The sequence below is a fragment of the Portunus trituberculatus genome, chromosome 29 (assembly GCF_017591435.1).
Source record: "Portunus trituberculatus isolate SZX2019 chromosome 29, ASM1759143v1, whole genome shotgun sequence".
Taxonomy (NCBI): Eukaryota; Metazoa; Arthropoda; class Malacostraca; order Decapoda; family Portunidae; genus Portunus; species Portunus trituberculatus.
In genome coordinates this window covers 9,180,675-9,205,882 of record NC_059283.1, presented here as the reverse complement: position 1 = coordinate 9,205,882, position 25,208 = coordinate 9,180,675, and the positions used below count along the sequence as shown (strand labels likewise).

Sequence of the window (25,208 nt, the reverse complement as noted above, 5' to 3'; positions counted from 1 at the left end):
AGACACCCAAGGTCGACAGCAGAGGGCAGTCCGACCTGGGGACATTTATGGTCCCTCCCAGAGGGGACTCCGAGGCAGGGCGTGGTGAAGCCATTATTAAATTTTGATTTGAAGAGAGTGTAAAAGTGTAAGGTGTTGTATTGTAGTGTAGGAAGTAGTAGAAGTTGTCTTTAGAGGGCAGGCTGCAGCTGCTCAATTGTATAAATGAGACCACAAAGGGAACCGGGAAGAGAGGACACGGGGAATCACTCAGTCTGCAGCACTGCCTACATCCCCGTAAGTACCTCTCCTGGAGTATTCCACCGGGCGGCAGGTGACTACTGCCTACTCATCCACTCTGCCAGTCGCCGTCCCATCTTTTGGTTTCCATCCTAGTTGAGGTGGACGCCGTCTCTGCTGAAGAGCCTGTCTTGATCAAGGATCCCGTCGAAATTCAGGAAGCTGACATTCCCCTTCTTCTCTGTAAGCCATTCCATTTTAAGCTTCAGGAGTTCCTTGCAGAGCATCCGGTTCGTCTCTCTTGTCTTTTCATATAGAGCCCCTTCATGCGGGCGCCGAAGGACCCCCATCACAGCCACACTCAATCTTCTTGTCTTCAGCTGCCCTGACTGCCTCTACCACTTCTTTTACTGTTTCTTCAGTTGCCTCTAGGTTATTTCCTCCTCCTTGGATCACCAGCAGGCTTCTTTCTTCCATTTCTTTAACTTCTTCTAGAACTTTCTTCTTCACATCCTGTATCTTGGCACCTCCCATGCTGGTGCACTCCACCTCCCTCCTTAGGAAGTCTGGGGTCTTCCTCACCATACGGTCACCGATGATATGGACTGGAGCTTTCTTGAATGTCATCCTCTTCCTGGGTCGGTTTTCTACTCTTCCAACTTCCACTACTTCCTGCTGGTCTTCATTCTTCTCCGTCTGAACTTCTGCTTCCTTTTTTGGGCTTTCCGTCTGGGTACTCTGCTGTTGCATGCTTTTTGTTTCCTTATCGTTGTCTTCATTCCTCCATTCCTCAATGCTCCTATTGAGGCAATGCCTGCGCAGGAACACCAGCAGGTCGAACTGAAGGGCCTTCATGTTGGCATCCTTCATCCCTGCACAGGTGGCATGGAACCAGACCATGCATCTCTCACATGCCACAACCTTCTGTCAACTCACAGGTTCCGCAGGCACTCAAAACCATCTTCGTACAGGAAGCAGCACCCTCAGATCAAGCAAAAGACCGGAAAAAACACTCATAACACACAGAGCAGCGGAACCTGTGTTTACCTCTTCGCGCTCGCTGATCTTGATCTTGATTCTACAGGTGTTCCAGGATTTCTCCTGAGGCAGGCCTTAGTATTTGCGGCTGCTAGTGTATTCAAAAGCTTGTCAGCTTGCTTGATACGGCGGGGCTTTCAAACTTGGAAAAAATTACCTGGATAAAACTTCGTTAAAGCGAGTTTGGTATTCGTTAAATGAGCAGATGGTAGTAAAATGAAACCTTCGTTGTAGCAAAATTTTGTTGTGTGAACCTTCGTTAAAAGGGGGTTGCCTGTACTACCCTTAATGATTTTCTCTGGTATCTTACATACTATACTAGTTAAACTGATCGGTCTATAATTATTCGCATCATCCTTCCTACCTTTTTTAAATATTGGAGTAACATTAGCTAATTTCCAGTCCTCAGGTATCTCAGCAAACCTAAGTGATCTTTCAAAGATTAACTTAAGTGCTTCAGAAATACTGTCTACACCCTCCCTAAGTACTCTGGCATGTAGCTCATCAGGACCATTAGCTTTCCTGTCGTCTAGTTCAAGAATAAATTTCCTAATAATTCCCGGTTTTATATCAATATTTTCTAAAGCTCTTAAACTACTCGTCGCACTGTTTGTAACAGGATTTCCTATTCTTTCCCTAGTAAATACTGAAGAAAATTGTTCATTCAATAATTCTACTATTTCTTCATTTTGATCCACTACTACACCATCTTTTCTGAGTGGTCCAATCCTATCCTTATTTCTTTTATCACTGACCTTGTAATAACTATATATTTTTTTGGATCTTTACTCCCAGCTCTAGCTAGTTTTATCTCTGCCTGCCTTTTACTTTTTTTTATAACCTTACTCAAATCATCCCTGACCTGTCTGTACCTAATCAAATCTACATCTTCCCCACTTTTCTGCAACTCTCTATATGCCCTCTTCTTCTCTCTGATCTGTCTACCTATCTCGTGAGTCCACCATAATGGCTTCCTGTTTCTCTGCCTTATATCTTTGTAAGGGATACACTGTATAGTTAGTTATGTTTGGTGTATTGGGTGAAACTGCAATAATTTTGAAACTGCATATTGCACATAGAATTCCTTCGCTAAACTTTGTAAGCATGTAGTGAAACATGTATTTTCAATAGTGTAAGCTTATTTTAAATGAATAACACACCCATATCATATTACCATAAACATATTTTATCACTGCAACCACCAAATATGATTATAGTACCTCACCACCATGCATCATCCTATCATCAACATTCTTATATAACGGCAGTAAATCATTCAATCATTTTAATTTCACCTTCCAATATCATTCGGTATAATCGTAAATAAGAACGAATAACTACTAATATAACCACCATAATCTCCGTTTCCTTGATTTCTGCCGAGCATCCACAAACGTCCAGCCGCAAAAACAAAGCACGTGTACACTGCACCGTCTCAGTAAACAATCGTCGTTTTACACAGTACATGTCTAATAAGAGAGTATAAATACTGATCGAGCGTTGCCAGTTCCACGGTATACCAGTTTCTGATGAAAGTTAGCTGGTGACTTGCTGGCTAGTGGTGGTGGTGAACGGACGCACCTGCTCCTTATCACCTGATCTGGTCTGTGTTGCCCCCCTTGAGAGGAGATGTATAAGAGGGGATATGATAGAGTTATTTAAAATGTTCTCAGATACAAACTACATAGATGTGAGATCTTTCTTTGCCTTAGAGGAGGGAAATAGGACTAGAAATCATGGCAGGAAGATTAGAAAGCAAGGCTGCAGGTTAGATATAAGAAAATATTTCTTTAGTCATAGAGTGGTAGACTTCTGGAATGCATTGCCAGAGACGGTTGTAAATAGCACTAGTTTGACAATGTTTAAAAACAGATTAGATAAGCACTTAAATTTATTAGATTTATAATTATGTATAGCACTGCATGATAGTTTTTATAAGAAATTTACTATAGTTAAATAAGACATGATCCCCATGTATGGGGACCACAAATTGTAGAGGATTTCGCTGCAGGACTTAGCCCTGTTAATGGGCCAAATATTTAGAATTAGTATATAATGTATTGTGTACTTGTAAGTGTATCTTTAAGTACTGATGACGAGGTCGCTGTGCGACTGATACAGGATAACCTAGATGGGCCCTGGTGGCCCTTTTTTTATCCTATTATTTATGTTATGTACTAATCATGGCTCCTAGTGGTAGAGGCAGAGGTAGGGAGTACTAGTCCGGCTGATGTGTCATGTGGTCTGTGCTCCTTTTACGTGGGGACGATGAAATTGGTTGTGACAGATGTGATAGCCGGTTTCACCCTCATTCTATGTGTTTGGGTTTGCCTGATGATTTAGTTAAAAGTATATTGAATATGGTGGTGAGGATATTGCCTTCATATGTACGGAATGCCGTTGTAAAGATGATGTGGGAGATTCTGTTGGTAAACAAGCCTTCAAGCAACTGTTTCAAACTGTGCGTGAACTTTGTGAATTTGTTAAGATGTTAGCTGTGCAAATGCAGGACTTTGTTTCCGGTCACCAAGGATCTATGTCACGTACCGCACATACTGATGAAACTATGCGCACATTGATTCGTGAGGAGGTACATGAAATGGAGGAAAGAAACAAACGAAAGTCTTCCATCATAATTAGAGGTTTGGACGCGCGAACAACCACACATGCAAACAAGCAGTTCCCCCAGGTGGGTACGCACTTGTTGGGTTGTCAGGTGCCCGTCCTCTATTATTTGCATTGATAGGGAAAAGAAACTGTACAGAGCCTCAGTGGATGATCTGGACTTAAGGAAGAGACTTAGTGCTAAAACCTGTTTTGGTTAATATAGGTTAGGTTAGGTTAACTAATTTTCTAACCTAACCTATCTTAAACTAACCTAACCTAAAATTAGTGGTGGGGGCAATAACAGGAAAGTACCCAATTCGTAACTTAGCAAGTTGATCATGCAAAACAACAAATACCTGTATAGTGCTTACCCTGCTGTGATGAGTTGGAGTGAAATGCTTCCTCTTGATGGCTTGTAACCATTTCCTCCGAAGCTCAGGCTGTTGAGGGAATCGGTATACACTCACTCTTGGACCAGTTGTGTAATTGCCTTTGCAGTAAGGTACACAGCAAGTAGAAGGCATTGTCACAAGTAGTTTTATAATGGAGAGTAAGTGCGCGCGAAGCGTACCCCATCGTTGTCCATTCAAAATTAACTGAGGCGATGACCGACCGGTAGCCGATCCTCGGGGGATGACGTATCAGGAGACTCGGGAAACTGTGATCTGGCCTTGTTTCCAAGCGGCCTTGGTCAGAGGCATGAGCCTGAGGTGCTGCCCTGCGTGACTCATCTCCCTCCATCTGTTGCCTGTTGCGTTCCCGTCGTTCCGCCAATTTTCCTTTGTTGATATGTTAAGTTCCTGATGATGGGTAATTCTGTACAATACATCCGTCCCCCTATTCTCTACCCACACTCCCCTAACCACCCAACAAGCTTGGGGGGCCTGTGGGGAATCGGGGGTTTTGGGTGGGGGGGAAGCCAAAATAGGCGAAATATGGGGGTCGGAAAAAATCTGAGGACAAAAACCTCCGTTTTCAAGAAAATAAATCTTTAAAAAATTAAAAGTTCAAGAATAATTTTCACTGATATTATACATCCCCTGTCCCAGCAAGCTTGAGTGCCTGTGGGGAATCGGGGGTTTTAGGGAAGGAGGTATATTTGTGTGATAAATGGAATTTGAAAAATCTAGGGAAATTTCCCCAAATGTTCGAAAATATCTCTAAATATAGGGAAGTTTTACATAACCCTCCCCCCTACAACACTGACCTAACCCTAACATAAACCTAACCTAACGTAACCTGACCTAACCGGGGGGACTGCGCCACCCCCCCCCAGACTCCCCTACAACACTAACCTAACCCTAACATAAACCTAACCTAACCTAACGTATCCTTGCTTTGGGGCAGCTTCCCTCCCCCCCCCAACGGTTCTCTTATACCTTCACACAATATGCCCTACTTCTACCAATACATCTCCTCACAATACCTTGGCTTAACGGAAGGATGAAGGTCCTGGCTAGTTCTCTTCTTGATTGTACACTGACTTGCATCGCAGGAGCGATGATTTCCCACTAATCAAATTCGTAACCTTTACAACTAATGTCACTGGTGGCCATTTCTGAACTGCGCACACAGATGTCTTTGTGCACCTGTCTGCCCAGCTGTGCTCCCCCTATGAATACATATAGCAAATTCCCATTGGCGCAGCTCGTGGTGTTAAGAGGTGGTGGCACGTCATTGGACAAAAGAACTATAGACACAATAAGAATCCTATTCAGCAGTTACCCACAAACCCCAGCTATAAACAAATGCAAGTCAGTGTACTGCTCATTTCCGAGTGTGATGGAGCTCCGTGGGACTTAGATTCTGTGCAGCATAGAAACCTTTTCGTCCCATTTATAGCCACCATAGACGCGGCCCCACCAAAACTTTTGTGTTTACTACAAGCCAACATAGTCCTCTACAAAATAAAAATATGTGAATTCCATTACTGTAAGTGACATGGACGTATTAGAAAGATTTTCCAGCTAACCTAACCAGTCCTAACCTAAAATAAGGAAAATCAAATACAATAGAAAAATCAGAAAATTAGTGGTGGGACAATAACAGGAAAGATACTCTTAAAGAAATTAAAGCAAAGATACAAATTTATTATCTTATTATGGAATTTGTTTATACTGACTACATTATGAATAAAAGCTACTAACTTAAATATTTAAAAATAATACATTAACTGTAATTAAATACATGTATAAGATGCTTAAAATAGGTAAAGATTTGTGAATATTAATACTAATGAGAAATATACAGAGTATTTAAGAAGAGATAGAGAGTGAGAGAAGGGAGAAATATATAGAGAAAAAAATAATACATAAATATTTCTAGCTATTAATATTCATTATTGCAGTAATAGTGCTGTGTGTTACTGAGGTCATTATTTAACACAAACTGTTTGAGTTTGTGTTTGAATGTAGCAATGCTGCAGTTATGTGGTACATGTCTTGCAATATTATTCTATATTATTGCACCTTTATATCTAAATGTTTTCTGCATCATGGCTGTCCTACATATTGGTACATGAATTTTATGACTATCTTGTTATATGGGAGTGAACCTGATGATTCCTGAGAAACATATCATTGAATATGGGGGGCAAGCACTTGTTGCTGTATCTATACATTAGCTTACTGACAGTGAATATATAAATTTTATGGAGACGCAGTACTTGTAGTGAAAGGAATAGTGGTGCAATATGATCCCTGTAATTTGCAGATGCAGTAATCCTGATAACTTTTTTCCGCAGTAACTAATTCAAGTGAATGTTTAATAATTGGTAGAAGGTGTGTTGTTACGGCCCGCCCGTAACATGCATTACTACCATCACCTCCTCCGCTTGTTACCTCGTTCGCCACCTCTCCGCCTCCCCTTCCACGTCACCGTCTCGTGAACCTTCCACGTCACCGTTTCATGAAGCCCCGCTACTGTCCCGAAGTTGGATTCACGCGCCCTTTCGACTCAACCGAAAGTGTTGAGCCAGCTCTTGGTTTTCTGGATTGAGAGTTGAGATCCAAGCCTCAACCAGTGAACACAACGCCTCTTAGGTCTACCGTGGGATCAACCATCACCCAGCATTTCACCACTGCGACACCGCATAAGTATCACTTCCCCTCGTCCGTGTTTTCCACATTGCCTCTATATAGGATTAGGATTATTGTTAGGTATTAAGTTGGGTTCTCTATTGTTGTATTTATTACTGTGTTATATGTATATGTGTATGTCATTTTCCTGTGTTTCATGTTATATATCTGTGTTTCATATTTCTTGTTATATATGTGTCAATTTCATTATGGGTTATTAAAATAGCTTTTTAAAGTGACCCCCTTTTGCATTTCCTCACCAGTTGAACCTGCAGTGTTTTTTTTATTGTTATTGTTCACGGCTCTCCGATGCCAATCTTACCAGTTTAACCGGTGAACGTAACAATTGGCGACCGTGACAGGACCATTATAACCCATGTTCAGTGTTCCATTTTTCCAGTGACTTTTTTTCTGTGATTGCTTGTGTTTCTGTGGTGTTGTGACTCTGATGTGTTTTTTTCTGTGACTTACTCTGCGTGTGGTTTAAATTTACCTTTGTGCGATCAAGTGGCTCCTTTTGGGTTAAACGTGCTTCGTGACTTTCATTGGTATCGCATAGCAGTGGTAGAGCAGGAAACCAGGTAGAAAGGCGTGTTCACCGATAGCACTTACCTCTATTTTTTGCACATAGGCAGGTGTGTAATAAGTGTTATCCAAGTGTTGGGATCATCATATGTTCATGCGAACCCTCAATCCCTTCACTTCGCGGATCATTTTTCTCACTAGTTAGAATCGGCCATTTTAACTAGTCTCTCAGACTAATCCGCCTCCTTATCAATAACAAGTCTCAGTACAATTCGCTCCTCACTCAAGTCTCGTAACTAGAGTAATCCGGATCCCTCTTAATGCCGTAACTCTCTAGTTTACCCCTCATTAGTGATTGTACTCATAAGTGTTTACTTAAGTATAATCTAGGTAATTTCCAAGGTTGCCTTTATTATCACTCTGCCAAGTTCCTCACTTAAGTAATTCGCTTATCATTTTTTTTTTTTTGTGGTTTAACATCTATTTAATATGGCTTCCGCTCAGTTTAACGTTGAAGATTTTGTGCCGACCCTTCTCTGGAACAACTTAAATATGCTAATATAAAGAAGGACCAATGGAAGACCATCGCTAAACATTTTGATGTTCCCATCACGTCTCAGATGACTAAAGAGGTCATTAAGAATGTAGTTGTTGAACATCTAGTGCAAGAAGGTCAGTTGCTAGGAAATGCCATAGAAGAGTTAACTCCCATGTCAGCCTCTACGAGGACTATAATACACAGTCCCCAGGAAGAACAGGATAAGAGTAGGATAAGTCAATGGGAAATTGAGAAGCTTAAACTAGAATACCGGATGCATGAAAGCCAAATGCAACTACAGGAAAAACAAATGCAACTACAGGCAGAAAAAGAAGCTAGAGAGAAAGAACAAGAAAGACAAATGCAACTACAGGAAAAACAAATGCAACTACAGGCAGAAGATAAAGATAAAGAGAGAGAATTACAGGAAAGACAAATGCATCTACAGGCAGAAAAAGAAGATAAAGAGAGAGAATTTCAGTTACAACTTAGAAGGCAGGAGAAAGAGTTAGAAATTCAGGAGTTAGCCCTACGAAATGACGCTAAGTTTAGAGGGGAAGAAATAGATATAAAGAAACAGTTAGCAAGCTTTAATCCTGCTACAGCTGCTCCGCTAGTTCCCCCTTTTGATGAATCTGATGTTGACGGGTCATTTCGCGCTTTTGAGAGCATTGCTAATAGGAATAAATGGCCCAAGGATCAGTGGGTGTCTCTCCTTGTCCCTAAGCTAGTAGGAAAAGCTTATAGGGTATACAACGGCCTTAGTGATGAGGTAGAATATGAAGAGATCAAAGGTAACATTCTAGACGCCTACTCTATCACTTCTGATGGATACAGACAACAGTTTCGAAAGTATGTGAAACCAGAGTCTCACACCTATGTTGAATTTGCTAGTGAGAAACTAAGACAATTTAAGAAATGGTTAGCCGCCCTTAACATTACCACCTTTTCGGAGTTGCTCAATCTAATGGTCCTGGAAGAATGGAAGAACAAGTTACCATTTAATATTCTGAGGCATGTGGAAGAACGGGAGAGAGTGATCTTATGTCTGCCGCTAAAGTGGCTGATGCGTTTGCTTTGTTGATGGGATCCCTGGGTAGTAGAGGTCGTGGTTCACTGTCTAATGTTAGGTCCTCCTTTGGGGAAGGTTTTGGGGGCGGGTGGTAAGCCAACCGGATTCTCGCCAAATGCATATAATTCCCCCTGGTGTACATACTGTAAGAAGCCAGGTCACACGATCCAGAAATGTAGACACCCAAATTGCAAGGGTTCTCAACGTCAATTTTCTTTTGTGTCCCTAGACCTAACACATTTGAGAACAAGAAACCAGTGGCCCTAGCTAACCCTGTCAACTCTCCTCTAGAACTTTATGACTCGTACATGTATCAAGGTAAAGTGTCCCTGACTGATGGTAAAGACAAGGCAATAAATATCAAGGTTCTGCGTGATACAGGTGCTGCCCAATCCATCTTAAGGGAAGATGTCATCCCTAACATCAAACAGGCTTTCACTGGGGAGAAGGTGATCCTTACAGGTCTCGAATCACAGCTCTCCTATCCTTGGCTAATATTAGCTTACAGTGCCCGTTCATTTCAGGAGAGGTTGAGGTAGCCATTAAACCTGGTGAACTGCCAGTACCGGGGTACATCTTGTACTGGGTAATGATCTTGCGGGTAACTTGGCTGTTCCAAACTTAATTGTTCTTGATTCTCCCTTAACAGAAAGTCCCACTAAGACCCTGGACGAAACATCCCTCACTTCTTCCCAGTGTGTGCAGTCACCAGGTCTCAGTCCAAGTCCCCTGCCCTTTCATCACCTCCTCCACCAATGATTGCCTCTACTGACAACTTGTATAATAACATCATTTCAAAGGAGAATTTGATTAATGCTCAGGAACAGGATCTCACTTTGGCTAAGATCAGACATGTTGCCAGTGAGACAAAGGATATGTCTAAATTGCCTTGTTTTTATTATCAGGAAGGAGTCCTGATGCGTGCCTACAGACCTCCTGAACTGAAACAACTAGACACCTGGTCAGAAACACATCAAGTTGTCATCCCTTGTCTGTAAGACCAGCCATTATAGAACTAGCTCATGATGGATTGTCAGGTCATCTAGGCATCCAAAAAACCTACAAGAAGGCTCTTCAACATTTTTTTGGCCAGGAATGAAAAAGGATGTGTCACACTATGTAAAACATGTCACATATGTCAAATTGTGGGTAAGCCTAACGAACGCCTTGTGCCAGCTCCTCTGACGCCTATTCCAGTTCAGACGGAGCCCTTCGAAAAGATCATTCTAGACTGCGTAGGGCCCTTACCCAAAACCAAACGAGGGAATCAGTATTTGTTAACCCTCATGGATCCCACTACCAGGTACCCTGAAGCATTCCCTCTTAAGAACATCACATCAAAGACCATTGTAAAACATCTAATACATTTTTTCACCTCGGTAGGAATTCCAAAACAAATTCAGTCTGACAAGGGTAGCAATTTCACTAGCCATTTTTTCCAACAGATAGTGAATGAGCTAAACATCGACCATGTTACCTCCTCGGCTTACCACCCCAATCCCAAGGCTGTCTGGAGCGGTTTCACCAAACATTAAAATCCATGATGAAGAAGTATTGCTTGGAGCATCAAGGAGACTGGGATGAAAGTATTTCTTTCCTTCTCTTCGCTTTAAGAGAATCTCCTCAAGATTCTTTAGGTTACTCCCTTTTGAATTACTCTATGGTAGACAGATCAGGGGGCCTCTCAAAATATTAAAGGATCAATGGTTTACTCAAAATACTCCTTCAAGCCCCAGTGTGTCTGACTACATCAGTAACCTTAAGAATAAAATCAGTGAAGTCAGATCTTTTGCTAAATCAAACTTCCTCAAATCTCAAACTAAAATGCAACAGAATTCTCTTCCCAAATCTGTCATGAGAAGTTTCAAACCAGGAGACAAGGTTTTACTTTTCTCCCCACTCCAGGCAATGCTCTTCACAGTAAGTTCATGGGACCTTATGTTGTGGCTCAAAAACTAAGTCCATTAAATTATGTGGTCCACACTCCTGACCGTCGTAAGGATTCCCAACTTGTTCATATTAATCTAATGAAACCTTACCACTCCAGAGAACCAGAGGACGACTTGTCTCGCGCTGTACCTGTATGTCTGGTAGGGAAGGAGTCTGGTCCTGTGCCCCCCGAGGAAGAGTCCGACATCGAATTCCTCTTCTCGTCACCTAAAGGACGCCCCTCAAACAGCCAAATCATGTCCAACCTTGATGAGGTGTTTCTTTCCTTAACACCTTCACAACAGTCTGATCTTAAAAAGTTATTGCTAGACTTTTCTGAAATCACAGGTGACCTTCCAGGAGTTTGTAATACTATCCAACATGACATAACATTAACATCTAATGACATCAAGCCTATAAGACAACCAGCCTATCGCATTTCACCCATTAAAAGAGACTTGATGAAAAAAGAGGTAGACTATCTGCTCTGTCATCACCTTGCAGAACCTAGTATATCTCCTTGGGCTTCTCCTGCCTGTTAACATCTAAGCCAGATGGTAGTAGTCGATTTTGCACCGACTACCGGAAATTAAATAAAGTGACGGTGCCAGACTCCTACCCATTGCCCTTGATAGAGGACCTTATAGATAGTATAGGAGTAGCCAAATTTGTAACCACTATAGACTTGCTTAAAGGTTACTACCAGATTCCCCTCTCGGACGAGGCCCAAATAATATCCGCCTTCATCACTCCCTTCGGACTATACCAATACACAGTGATGCCCTTTGGATTGTCTAATGCTCCCGCCACCTTCCAGAGGGCTATAAATTACATAACTCAGGACTTGGAGGGAACATCCGCATATCTGGACGACCTGGTGGTGACTGCAGACGACTGGGCGACACATCTGACCCGTCTTCGGAGGCTGATGGGTCGGTTGCAGGAAGCCGGGCTTACAATCAACCTGGCCAAGTCCACCTTCAGGAAGTCTACGGTGGTCTACCTGGGACATGTGGTGGGGAACGGCAAGGTTCACCCCAAGAGAGCTAACGTGGAGGCCATCCTTGGCTTCCCTGTTCCTACCACCAGGAAAGCTCTCATGAGGTTCTTGGGGATGGCTGGGTTTTACAGACGCTTTTGTAAGAACTTCTCCACCCTGGCCGCCCCCTTGACGGACCTTCTCAGCACTTCCGTCCCCTTCCACTGGACCCCGACCTGTGACCAAGCCTTCAAACACCTCAAGGCGTTTCTCTCCTCGGAACCAGTGGTCTGGACGCCGGATCACTCCCGACCCTTCCATCTACAAGTGGACGCGAGTGGAGTTGGAGTGGGTGCTGTCCTACTACAACCGGACCCCACAAGCGGCATCCTCCATCCCATCGCCTATCACTCTGCAAAACTGAAACACCATCAACTCAACTACTCCACCATCGAGAAGGAGGCTCTGGCACTCGTGCTGGCGCTCCAACGTTTTGAGTGCTATCTTCATCCTGGTCCGCACATCACCAAGGTCTTCACCGACCACAATCCTCTGGCCTTCCTGTACGCCATGAGGAACCGAAACCAACGCATTCTTAGGTGGGCCTTGTTAACTCAACCTTTCAACCTGGAAGTCCACCATATCAAGGGGGTGGACAACATCATCGCCGACGCCTTATCAAGATCTCCGTCTCACCTCCTTCATGAGCCCATTACGGAGGTCTTAGGGGAGGAAATGTTACGGCCCGCCCGTAACATGCATTACTACCATCACCTCCTCCGCTTGTTACCTCGTTCGCCACCTCTCCGCCTCCCTTCCACGTCACCGTCTCGTGAACCTTCCACGTCACCGTTTCATGAAGCCCGCTACTGTCCCGAAGTTGGATTCACGCGGCCCTTTCGACTCAACCGAAAGTGTTGAGCCAGCTCTTGGTTTTCTGGATTGGGAGTTGAGATCCAAGCCTCAACCAGTGAACACAACGCCTCTTGGGTCTACCGTGGGATCAACCATTACCCAGCATTTCACCACTGCGACACCGCATAAGTATCACTTCCCCTCGTCCGTGTTTTCCACATTGCCTCTATATAGGATTAGGATTATTGTTAGGTATTAAGTTGGGTTCTCTATTGTTGTATTTATTACTGTGTTATATGTATATGTGTACGAGTATGTCATTTTCCTGTGTTTCATGTTATATATCTGTGTTTCATATTTCTTGTTATATATGTGTCAATTTCATTATGGGTTATTAAAATAGCTTTTTAAAGTGACCCCCTTTTGCATTTCCTCACCAGTTGAACCTGCAGTGGTTTTTTTTATTGTTATTGTTCACCGGCTCTCCGATGCCAATCTTACCAGTTTAACCCTTAACTTCCGGCGGTCGTATATAAACGTTTGCGTCAGAACGTCCGAAGTGACGGGATTCGTCCCAGTAATCAAGATTTTTCCCGGCGTAATTTTAAGTCTCTCGCGCGCTCTCTTGAGGCGGATGGTGAGTAGAAGTATCTGGCATTTTTTACCACACAAGTGTTTCCACAAGAGCTCCTAATTTTAGAGGTAACTGAACTGTTTTCCCGTTTATGGGCGACACTTGGCAACTCCGGTGACGCTGGGTAGAAAGGTCAGTGATAACAGCGAAGGATCGGGTCAGATTGTAAATCACCATGGAGCAAGGCAGAACCCTTTTACTTAGCAGTGGTTCTGAGCTAGAAGAAAGTGACAGTGAATATATAGAAGAAGAAACTGGGGAAAGTGAAGAGACTAGTAGTGAGGACACGGATGTAGAGCATCATTCACCTGCTTTCTCAGGAGAACAGACAGAGAGACAGAGACTCTTACACAGTATAAGTGACAGTGAAGGCAATAATGATGAAGAACAGACTCCAGATAATGTGTCAAGGACACAGAGTGTTTCTAGGAGACGAGGCATGCGCGTGCTCCTCGCGTTCTGGGAGACGATCAAGGGGCGTGGCAGAGGTGGCGCGAGACCCCGACCTGTCTTTCAATGGAGGGAATTCAATGATGATTTTTCCCAGTTATGCCTGATTTATCTGTGTCTCCTGGCATAACAGCTGAATTCCCTCCTGTGCAACACAATTGTGACTATTTCATGGCGTTTCTCAGTGATGCTTTCTTGGACCATATAGTGAGTGAGAGCAACACTTTTCATGATGAAGAAACAGCAGATGATGATGATGTGCCCCATAGCTCTCACGAGAAAGAGTGGAAAAACATCACAAGAAATGAACTCCTGACGTTCATAGCCGTCACGCTTCTTATGAGTCATTCGAGAAAAGCTTTGAGGTAACTCATCTGAGTCACACGCGGGCCTACACACATCAACACTTGTCAGAGAGAGAGAGAGAGAGTAATGCTTACACACACACACACACACACACACACACACACACACACACACACACACACACACACACACACACACATGTGTCTCAGAAATCAGTGATATATGACACACACACACACACACACACACACACACACACACACACACACACACACACACGTGTCTCAGAAATCAGTGATAATATGTCCTTCCTTCTCTCTCTCTCTCTCTCTCTCTCTCTCTCTCTCTCTCTCTCTCTCTCTCACACACACAGAGAGAGAGAGAGAGAGAGAGAGAGAGAGAGAGAGAGAGAGAGCGTCGCTCTCCGGCTGTTTCCTCTTGACTGGTCACACCGCGTTCGGAGGAGGAAACTTTGATAAGGCAATAACTAAACTCTCAGACGTCATATCGAGCTGGAAAGTACATCATTGTATTCAGAATAACACAGAGAAAATAATTATCAGTATTCAAACTGTGTTCTGACAATTTTTAGGTGTACCATTTTTCCCCGTCATTAGACAGGAAAAAATATTTTAATCCCCGGAAGTTAAGGGTTAACCGGTGAACGTAACAGTGTCTTGAGGAGCTTTGATGTACCACAGAGCCTTAGGTAAGACTATCCAAGTGTTGGAAAAAAGTGAAGGATTTAGGTGATCTTGAACTTCAATAATTGAATCAATCCTACACATGTACCTTAATTGAGTGCAATTACCTATCCAAGCATTCTGTGATAATCCAAGCTACTAGCTACTTTGCTAGAAGATTATTAGGATTATGTTACTAGTTACTTTGTTATTTTATTATTATTATTATTATTATTATTATTATTATTATTATTATTGTTGTTATTATCAATATTATATTACTGCTTATTATTAGAGTTTTCTCTATACAAAGCAATTGTATAGACTTGTGATGGATTGAATAGTTATTAATAAAATGTACTATGTGTTTCTAAAGTACTTTTCATTTACGTTTCTTCTTTTCAGCCTCCTTATTTTTACTTTTGAGACCCATGACTATGAGGTCTTGAGTTCACAAAACTTAAGAAAAATTACACACTACCAAGGAGCACAGACACATACATGCATAAAGGATGAACAACGATACACAACATGAATTGAATGTTCGGATGGACGCGGGTAGCTGAGCGATCGCTGCAGCACCACCTACCGATGGCTATTTGTATCTTAGAAATATCTTCGTATTTTGAGGCATAAGGTATATTAAATTTTTTGTTGTATATCAAAAAAGTTGTATCTTGGGGCGTTCATATCTCAAAGTATTACTGTATACAGGCAACCCCCGCTTAATGAAGGTTCACACAACAAAATTTCGCTACAACGAAGGTTTCCTTTTACTACCATCTGCTTGTTTAACGAACACCAAACTCGCTTTAACGAAGTTTTATCCAGGTAATTTTTTTGAAGTTTGAAAGTACCGCCGTATCACGCAAAGGTATAAAGGCTCCTGGCATGATGTGTGTGCATTCATGTGCATGTATGTGTGTATTACAATGAAACAAGGGAGCAGCCCATTTTCTCCACACGCTGAGTAGGCTGCAGGAAGGATTATGGTATTGGAAATACAATCAAACCTCGCTAACACGATAGTTACGTTCCTGAGCTCGTCGTGTTCATCGAATAATAGGCCCTATGGGAAAATGGGGGTTATGTTCCCAGATCCTCCCCAAAAAAAATTTTTTACCAAAAAGGCTGAAAAAAAAACAATAAATGAAGTACCAAGCACACATTTTATTTAATTATAGTACTAGTACCTTTAGTTTATTTGCTGGTTGGAGAGGGCTTGAAATATGAAGTGATGGGCCTCTGACTGGCAGATGCTTCCATATGGCGTAAAGTCTCCTTGTAGGGCAAAAGAAGCTCCTCAACACCCCTCTTGAACTTACCGTATTTTACGGCTTATAAGACACATTTTTTCCTAAAAAATACCCTGAAAAATACTAGTGCATCTTCCAAGATGAATGTTGTATTGTAAGGTAGCATCCAACCTCAAAGTGAGCTTGGACACTTGACAGATAGTGACCTTGATTTGTATGTTGAGTCATTACATTATGATGTTAGCTTAAGTACCATTTAATTTAGCCTTTTATATTATGTTAACTCAGTACTTAGTTGTTACAAGTATTTACAATACCATAATCCTTCCTGCAGCCTATTCAGTGTGTGGAGAAAACGGGCCGCTCCCTCGTCTCATTGCAACACACACATACATGCACACGAACGCACACATCATGCCAGGTGCCTTTATACCTTTGTTGATAGAACACCCAAATGGCTTACTCATTCAAGCAAGAGTCAAAACTCCTCGTTACGTTTGACCGATGTTTGGTTGTGTAGTGGTTCTTGATTGCTCCCAAACATCGGTCAAACATAACGAGGCAGAACCTGGAAGAAGGAATAAAAATCCTGGACCGAGAAGGGGACCCAAGAAGACTGCTCTACTTGGGGAAGCAATCTACATTACCAACTCTGAAAACTGCATCAACAAACAAGTGCAGAACTTCCAAGTCCTCCCCTCTCTGAAACAGAAAACCGCCATGCCACAGCACAGTCAATGAGAAGCCACGGCTTTTCCCTACCGCCACCCCGCTGCTCAACCAATCAGCAGCCGCGCACCCTTTCAACTCGTCTTTCCTGAGTAAGCTCAGGCATTTATAACGAGCTAAACCAGCCGCTGAAACTCACACAGCCTGAAGATGTTCCCTAGGCAGGAACGAAATGTTGCTACAAGCAATCCAACTTTTGGAGAGCTCCTCGGAGCCATTGCAGCTCAAAAAAGAGAATCAATTAGAAAGATAGAGAAAACACAGCAGAAGCTGAACAATGCCGAAATAGAAGTCGCCTTTAATCTCGTCTGTTTAAAAGAGAATCTATTGCCTGGCTACACCAATATATATATATATATATATATATATATATATATATATATATATATATATATATATATATATATATATATATATATATATATATACCATGTACACTTGACCCTTGTTTATGCGGATTTCAGTTAATCTGGACAGTGTCCAGTTAATGATTTAACTATGTGTCCAGACGGCCAACAAATTAATTTGAAAAATGTGCACCTCACACACTTCCAGAAATGGCTAATAGCTGGCGGCGCCGCTGTGGTAGGTGGTTGTTCAACAAGTCTGGCCAACGCTAGTGAACACTGTGTATTGTCCTGTATTAGTGAGCAGATTTGTGCATTTTTCAGTACCTCAAAACTCTTAAATTATGTCTCCCAGAGGTGTTAAAGGGGTAAGTGAGTAGCCTTAGTGGTGATGTGAAAGATGGAATTGATAAGAAAATTAGAGAAAGAAGCTAGTTTTATGTGTGTTTGTGAGGAGTATGGTATGGCCAAGCAAACTGTGTCGGACATTAGTAAATCAAAAGATAAGCTGGTAGAATATTCTGCCAAATACTGTGAGGATGCATCTAGTAGTTTTCAGTGCCTCAAAAACTCAATTCCTCCATCTTTCAACTCAACTCAACCTTCCAAACAACTATCCCTTCTTCAATGACATTCAAGTATGTCCCTCTTCCACACTGAATATCTTCAGTCTGTCCTTTACTCATAATCATAACTGAAAACTTCACATCTCATCTCTTGCTAAAACAGCTTCTATGAAGTAAGGCATTCTGAGGTGTCTCCACCAGTTTTTCTCGCCCCTCCAACTGCTAACTCTGTACAAGAGCCTTATCTGCCCCTGTATGGAATAGTCTTCGCATGTTTGGGAGGGTTCCACTCACACAGTATTATTAGATAGGGTGGAATTAAAAGCTTTTTGTCTCAACTCCCATCCTATGACTGACTGTCTTCAGCCTCTTTCTCACTGCCTAAATGTTACATCTCTTTTTATCTTTTATCTTTAAGGGCAGATGAGGAGGGTGAGGAAGGGTGCATTTCTTAGTGCCTCTTTGTCAGTTCCTGCCTCCCAGGTCCTCTGCTACAGGGGAATCCTTTCAGGCCAGGGGTTCTTGCAGTGGAGGATCCCATGGCTGGGGTAGATCTCGCTAGGGAAGTAATTTGCTCTCCTGTGCTTGTGGGCACTTGCTTGCAGTGGCACTGGAGAGAGTGGATGGAGGGTGGGGCAGGAGAGTGGGTAGTAAAGACTCTACGTTATGGGTATGTCCTCCCCTTTCTGCGTCTCTCTTTAGTCTCTTTAGTTTTTCCATTGCCAGAAAGGATCAGCCATTTTCTGTCAGTGGCACAAAGTTTTCTAGAGGACAGAGCTCCTATGGTGTCTCTCTTGGGTTATCTGGCTTCCTTGGAGAGGCTGGTCCCAGGTGGCCAATTACACTCTCAGTCCCTTCAGTGGTGCCTGAAGAAACACTGGAAGGCAGCGTCGGACCCACCCTGGTGGTGGGTTCCTCCTTCCCAACTCTGTCTAGCAGACCTCTCCTAAGGGATGGATCCGGGTCATCTACTCACGGGAGCTCTCTTTGTGATGGTGCCTCCCGAACAGTCTCTGTTTTCGGACGCGTCCCTTTATGTTTGGGATGCTCATCTGGGGAACTCTCTCGTCTCATGGGTGTAGTCTCCACAGGAGCAGAGGTTTCACATCAACCACCTGGAGGTGATGGCTGTTTTCCAGGCTCTGCAGTCCTTTCAGCAAGAATTATCAGGCACAACGGGGTCTCTCATGTCAGACAATTCGACAGTAGTGGCCTATGTGCGGAACTCGGGGGCACTTGGTCCGAGTGTCTGTCGGGTCTGGTGGGGGATATTCTCTGTTTGCAACTGCTTTAAATCACCAGTTACCTCTGTATGTGTCTCCCCTGGCAGACCCGGGAGCTTGAAAAGAGGATGCATTTGCCTTTCCATGGGAGGGCTTGGATCTGTATGCCTTTCCTCCCTTCTCTCTGATTCGTAAGGTACTGGTTCGAATCAGAGAATCCGTTTGTGTTTACGTGACTCTGATCGCCCTGCAGTGGCATCAGGCAGACTGGTTTCCTCTGCTTCTGAATCTGCTAGTGTTCCTTCCTTGAGTGTTGCCGCCATGGGCCTCTCTGCTCGGCCAGCCTTATCGCCACCTCTTTCACAAGTTTTATGGGGCACTTCATCTTCACACATGGAGACTCTCCAGTGTCTTTTCTGAAAGAGAGGCTTTTCATGGAAGGCTGCTAGATTTATGGCCTTTCTGGTCAGACAGTCCTCTGCCAGAGTCAGTCAGGCAAAGTGGTCTGTCTTCTATGGTTGGTGTGAATTGAGAGGTTGTCATCCTCTCTTGGCCTCTGTAATGGACTTAATGAACTTTTTTATTTTTCTTTGGGACACAGAGCATTTGTCCTTGCTGTCCATTAGGGGTTATCGTGCAGCTTTGGCCCCCATTTTCTGGCAGGCTGGCAGGCTATCTCACAGGATTGGGATCTGTCAGCTGTTTGGGGGATTTACCAAGTTGGCTCCTCCTTGTTCACAATGCATTCCTGCGTGGGATTTGTTCTTAGATTTGCATTCCTTAATAAAGTCCCCTTATGAGCCTCTTGTTTGGCTTCATTGAGGGACGTTGCACTAAAGTCTTCTTTTCTTTTGGCTTTAGTGTCTGCTCACCGAGTTAGCGAACTGCATGGGCTTTCAGTGGAAGTTCATCTCTCTAAGGGTTGGGCATCTATGACTTTTCTCTTGCCCCTGATTTTCTAGGGAAGACTCAACTCCCAGGTGATGAATCTCAGTCTGATTTCACCATTCCTGCTCTTACGGAGTACGTTGGCGACTCGGAAGGGGACAGGCCCAGTCAGAGCAATCAGGGAGTACCTTTGTAGGACCAGGGATTGTCATCCTAGATGCTCCCACCTTTTTGTGACGGTTACTGAGCCTCGGCGTGTGGTGCACCCTTATTCTATTTCTCACTGGATATGTCAGGTTATCCAGCGTGCACATGAGAATGTTTCTAAGAAAGACAAGTGCTTGGTTCGGGTGAAGGCACATGAAGTTAGAGCAGTGGTGACGAGTGCTTTGTTCAAGAATATTTGGAGTTTCCTGCTGTTCTTTGGGCAGGAACCTAGAACATTATGTCCACATTTGCATATTTTTATCTCAGGGATATTTCTCATTAGTATTTGGACATCTTTTCTCTGGGTGCCTGTCTTGTCAGCTCTCAGGGTAATTCAATAATTTTTCTTTTGGGTTCCTTATACATACGGTTCTATGTATTGCCCTCTGTGGGGTTTGGGGTCATTGGACTGTTCTCATGGCAAGAGTTGTGATGCTCCTCTCACTCCTAGGGTTTTGTCCCTCTGTCATGGGTTATGAGTGCTGTACCCACTGCCTTGTAAGGTTTGGGGTTTGTAAGAGTGTGTGTCTTGGGGAGTGAAAGTTGTTTTTAGGGGTGAGGTCATCCTCCCTCCTATATTTGGGATTCAGTTCTTAAGCAATAATTTATAATTATGGATAGTAGTATATGTAATAACAAATTTTTAAAGTAAAAATCATTTTATCCACATACTTACCCATAATAATTAATTATAATTGAGTTTCCCTTCCTCCCTCCCTTCTATGACCTTTTAGGCTAGAGGCGAATGAGGGAATTTGCCGAATGGGTGGTACCTGGGAGTAGAAAACAGGCTGGGTGTCTTCTCAAAGTAAATGAGAAAGGGCACCAAATATTTCGTTCGTTTCTTTTCTCGAGCTGTTAGACATGCTGTAAGTTTACTGTGGGATTGGGGGTTTTAAGCAGTAATTAATGATAATGGGTAAGTCTGTTGGTAAAAATGGATTTTACATTAAAAAATCCTATATTTCATGTAAGATTTTACTTTGTGCATTACAAAACAATTCTTTCTTGTGAGCAAGGTTTGTAAAAAAGCTAATAGAAATGTTGTTTTGTGAATATAAATATATATACAAGACAGTAACACCACCTTGAGAGATGGTGTTCCCAGCAACTTTTTTTTTTTTTTTTTTTTTTTTTTTTACGGTAAGGCCTATAGCGCCTGTAGGCACACTTGAAGAGTGTATGGGAAGCGCTGTTCAGCTTCCGCCTATTAGTGGCGCAGGCAATTTTATTTATAGTGGTACCCATATTAGGGCCCATATTACTGCCCAAGCTCATCTTGAGTGTAACCACCTAGAACCTGGGTATCATGGTGATATGTAGGTAACTTTAAACCACTTGACAAATGGCAAAGTGTTTTAAGGCTGTACGTGGTGGGATTCAAACCTACGCGTGGACGTCTGCCCGACCCCACGCTCACTACCTTATCCACTATGCCACTGCCTTATCTGATACTTTTAGACCGCCGTGGTACAGTGGAACCAAGCGCTTTGGGGTCCGAGGGGTCTCCAAGCACACGGGTTCAAATCCTGTTCTCGGTCCGAGTGTAGGTTGGGCTTCCTCACTCGGGGCAACGGTTTCCTAGCGGTTGGGCTTTGAGATAGGAGGTACCCTAAAAAGTATCCCTTTTAGCCCATAAATTCCTGTGAAAAGCCCACATGGTATAAGAAAAAAAAAAGCAACCTCGTTACCATCCCTCCAAGCGTTCATGGATGCCATTTCATGGCTTGAGGTCGCTTCGACGTTGCTAAAGTTTCTTGGATCCCACTCAAGAAGTCTTATCTGGCCTCCCTGAGTCCCTTGCCTATGAAATATTCACATCACCCTTAAACATATTCTTTTTGGGAGTATATACAGTCCCCATGAGTAGCTGTTACTTTCGTTTCTTTTCTTCCAACATTTGAAACAGGACTGTAGATGGTTGGACACATACAGTTTTAAAAGTAAATAATCGTTTAATATAGTGGGGAAACAAGTGAGTAAAGAAAAAAAGTAAAAAGTGACAGCTTGTTTTTGTTGAAATGCTTGAAGTTCATGGTGTTTTCAATCTGTTTAAATTGTTTTATTTATTTTACTATAGATAAAACTTAATTTACAACCCAGTACTTAGTGACTCATGGTGACATTGGGCCCATGCTAAGTAATAGTTTAGGGGGTTGACTTATCTGTGGTCAAATTATAGAGGTACCACATAGAGTTATAAGCCACAATATATGGTACTGTTAGGTTACTTTTTGTGTTAGGTTAACTTAGATTGTTTGTTTTGGCTTGGTAGTCAGGGTAACCCAAATGAACCAAATGTTGCATTTTATGTAAAAGTCTAAGGTGACAAAAATCAACATTTGGTAAAACGAAGGATCCGTTTGCATCATTCAGACTTTTCATTATCTGGACTGATGCCTGCACCATTTAGTCCAGAAAAACGAGAATTGAGTGTATATACGTATATTCTTGGTTCGTAGTTATTATGGACTGAATACTTCAGTAGGAATAGAGACATTCTTAGGGGTTATTTTGTTTCCTCCAAATCCATACGTCATCATGCATATAATATTAAAGCAATAAAATTAAACAGAAAATTATGATATAGGAGAGGGATAGAAAAAAATAGCTATAAATATTTTGATGCACTTGAGATGTGGGGTTTTGCCATATGCGCATCCAACCATTTTCCTGAACTAACAATTCTTCTTTATCTATAGGTATGTGTGATGTATTTATTTATTACATTCATTATAAAGCTGTGGAATATGTATGTAAAGTACAGAATAAAAGATTAAAAGAATGTAAATATAAAATTTTTCTTCCATAGTCTGACATCATGAGTTCTCAGAAGAGAAAGTATTTGATAACAAGTATCGTATGATAGCCACACTTTGGCTCATCACATTGGAATGATATATATATGAAGCAACTTGTGATTTTTTTTATTATATGGGATAAATAGAAAATATCCAAAAAACTAACTTACCATGACCCGTATTTCTGAAAAAAGGACAACACTGTATGTGTTAATATTGCTGTTATTTCAAAATTTATTTATTTAGTTCTTTTCAAAATACTGGTATGGTAGTCTACATGATGTAAGGAAGAATTTGCTCTCTGAAGGATATTTTTTTACTCTTTCAGAGTTTTACTGTATTATCTTGGTTTTCTGTAGTATGGTTAATTTTTCTACATGTAACCATAATCATGATGTATATTCTATTATTTGAATGTGTTTGACATCTTACTCAGTTTTAGTCATATCTACTGCAAAGCGAGCATTTTCATAAGAGAAAAATAGTTCAGATGTCTTTCTCTTTTCCAGACGTTGTGACATGGAATTGTCAAGAAATCTGACTGTAGCTACTGTCCTTGTACTTGGGACTTCACTTGGCATCTATGTATTGTGGCAATATCACAATTCTTTAAAGAAAAAAAGAAATAAGATGATTCCTCGAATCCAGTAAGTTTTTATTTATCAAGTTTTGTAGATGAATTTTGCTTGTGTGCTGATTACTCTCTTTAGAATAGAAAATTGCAATACAGTAGTGATTAATTCATGAAGAAATGGAAAGATGAGGAATGCAAGAATGTGCAAACACAGATATGGGATACATCAAAATGTTTGACTATCCTTTATATGGTATCAAGAGACAGTTAGATATAATCTCAGCTTTCAGCTAAACAACAGAAAATTTTAAAAAAATCATTATGGGTTGACCCGACACCATGTTTATGGTGAGATACACCCTCACATCCCTTATCACACTACTTATTCACCAACACATTTGCAGTCTTTTCACTGGCAATAGTTATGCATCTTATTGTTCCTATTTATTTCACCATTCTAGTGAAATTCTAACACTCACACGAATGTAGTGGTGCCCTGTATATTTTCCAGGCATTGCACATCAGTAGAACACTTTGAAACGAAAAACTGTTTTGTTATCCAAAAGCAAGGAATGGTCACTGAAGAGAACTCTTATATGTTAATTTATCAAATACTGAAACTTTCTTTGCTTTCAAAAACATATGATGTCCTACCTGTTACCTTGTAGATTTTTTTTTTTTTTTTTTTCAAATGGAGAAAGAGTGAGTTACCAGTTTGTGCAAAATGATGTTTATGTTTGCAGGAGTTCTAAACACATGTGACACTCTTTAACAGTAGAATTATTTTTTAAGCCAAAGGAGGCTCATGTATGATAGAAGAAAATTTTTTTTAACTTTTAGAAATGATTGCCAAAATGATGCATGGGTTAGAAATATTGCTTAAAGTGAGATCTAAGGCCATATCTCAGAATACAGTAATCTCTCATCTACCACGGGTATTGTGTTCCAGAATCACCTGCAATTGATGAAAATCCCCATAGTAGAAACAGTAGCGGTTAAAGTGATTCATTAGGGTATTGCTATGTTCTTTTATACATTAAGTCTTTCATAAGATCCCCACACACTCTTATAGACCTTTTCTATACTCTTAAACACTCTTAAAAACTTTCTTGACATTTTATAGACATTACTTCAGCATGTGAAGGAGTTTCACCTCAACTATTTTAAGTACCTTTCTCTGGCACTTGAAGTCACTGCCAGAAGGCTTAGAAGGTACAGGATCTTTGGGCAGCATTGTAGGTGTTTAAATAAAGTCACAATTTAACACAAAAAAGCTAAAACAGTGCTAAACAACTCAACTAAAGATGCTGTGGATACAGGTAACTCAATTTACGCGATAGATGCGTTCCAAGAGGCATCGTGTATATCAAACTTCGCGTAAAACAAACATGTAATTCTCATTGTTATGATTTGTGCCTTGATTTTCTTTATTTTAATGTCTATATATATATATATATATATATATATATATATATATATATATATATATATATATATATATATATATATATATGTTATCATTATTATTATGTTTATAATGAGCGAATTTAAATGTAGATTAAGGAGTAATGTCTTTGCGCAAGGCTATGCGTTTTTTGTTGGCCCCATTGCATTGTGAGAGCCCGCGCTCCTTTTGTTTCTCTCTTCCTCAGCGGGCGCCTCCTGAGAGGGATGTGTTTTGGTGGTGTTGGAGAAATTTTGTGGT

General features: G+C 41.7%; 1 protein-coding gene across 3 annotated transcripts in view; it reads left to right on the top strand.

Moving 5' to 3' along the window:
- The first annotated feature begins 2,713 nt into the window (after positions 1-2,713).
- The window catches only part of LOC123510408 (mitochondrial amidoxime reducing component 2-like), a 73,122-nt gene continuing 50,627 nt past the window's right edge, over positions 2,714-25,208 (top strand). For 2 of the 3 annotated variants that reach the window (XM_045265573.1, XM_045265575.1), the window contains exons 1-2: positions 3,475-3,946; positions 23,439-23,576. In XM_045265573.1, the coding sequence (XP_045121508.1) occupies positions 3,924-3,946; positions 23,439-23,576 (161 nt within the window). In that variant the 5' untranslated portion in view covers positions 3,475-3,923. Of the gene's footprint in view, positions 2,861-3,474; positions 3,947-23,438; positions 23,577-25,208 lie in introns of those variants that run through there. The other variant, XM_045265574.1, reaches the window with a different exon arrangement.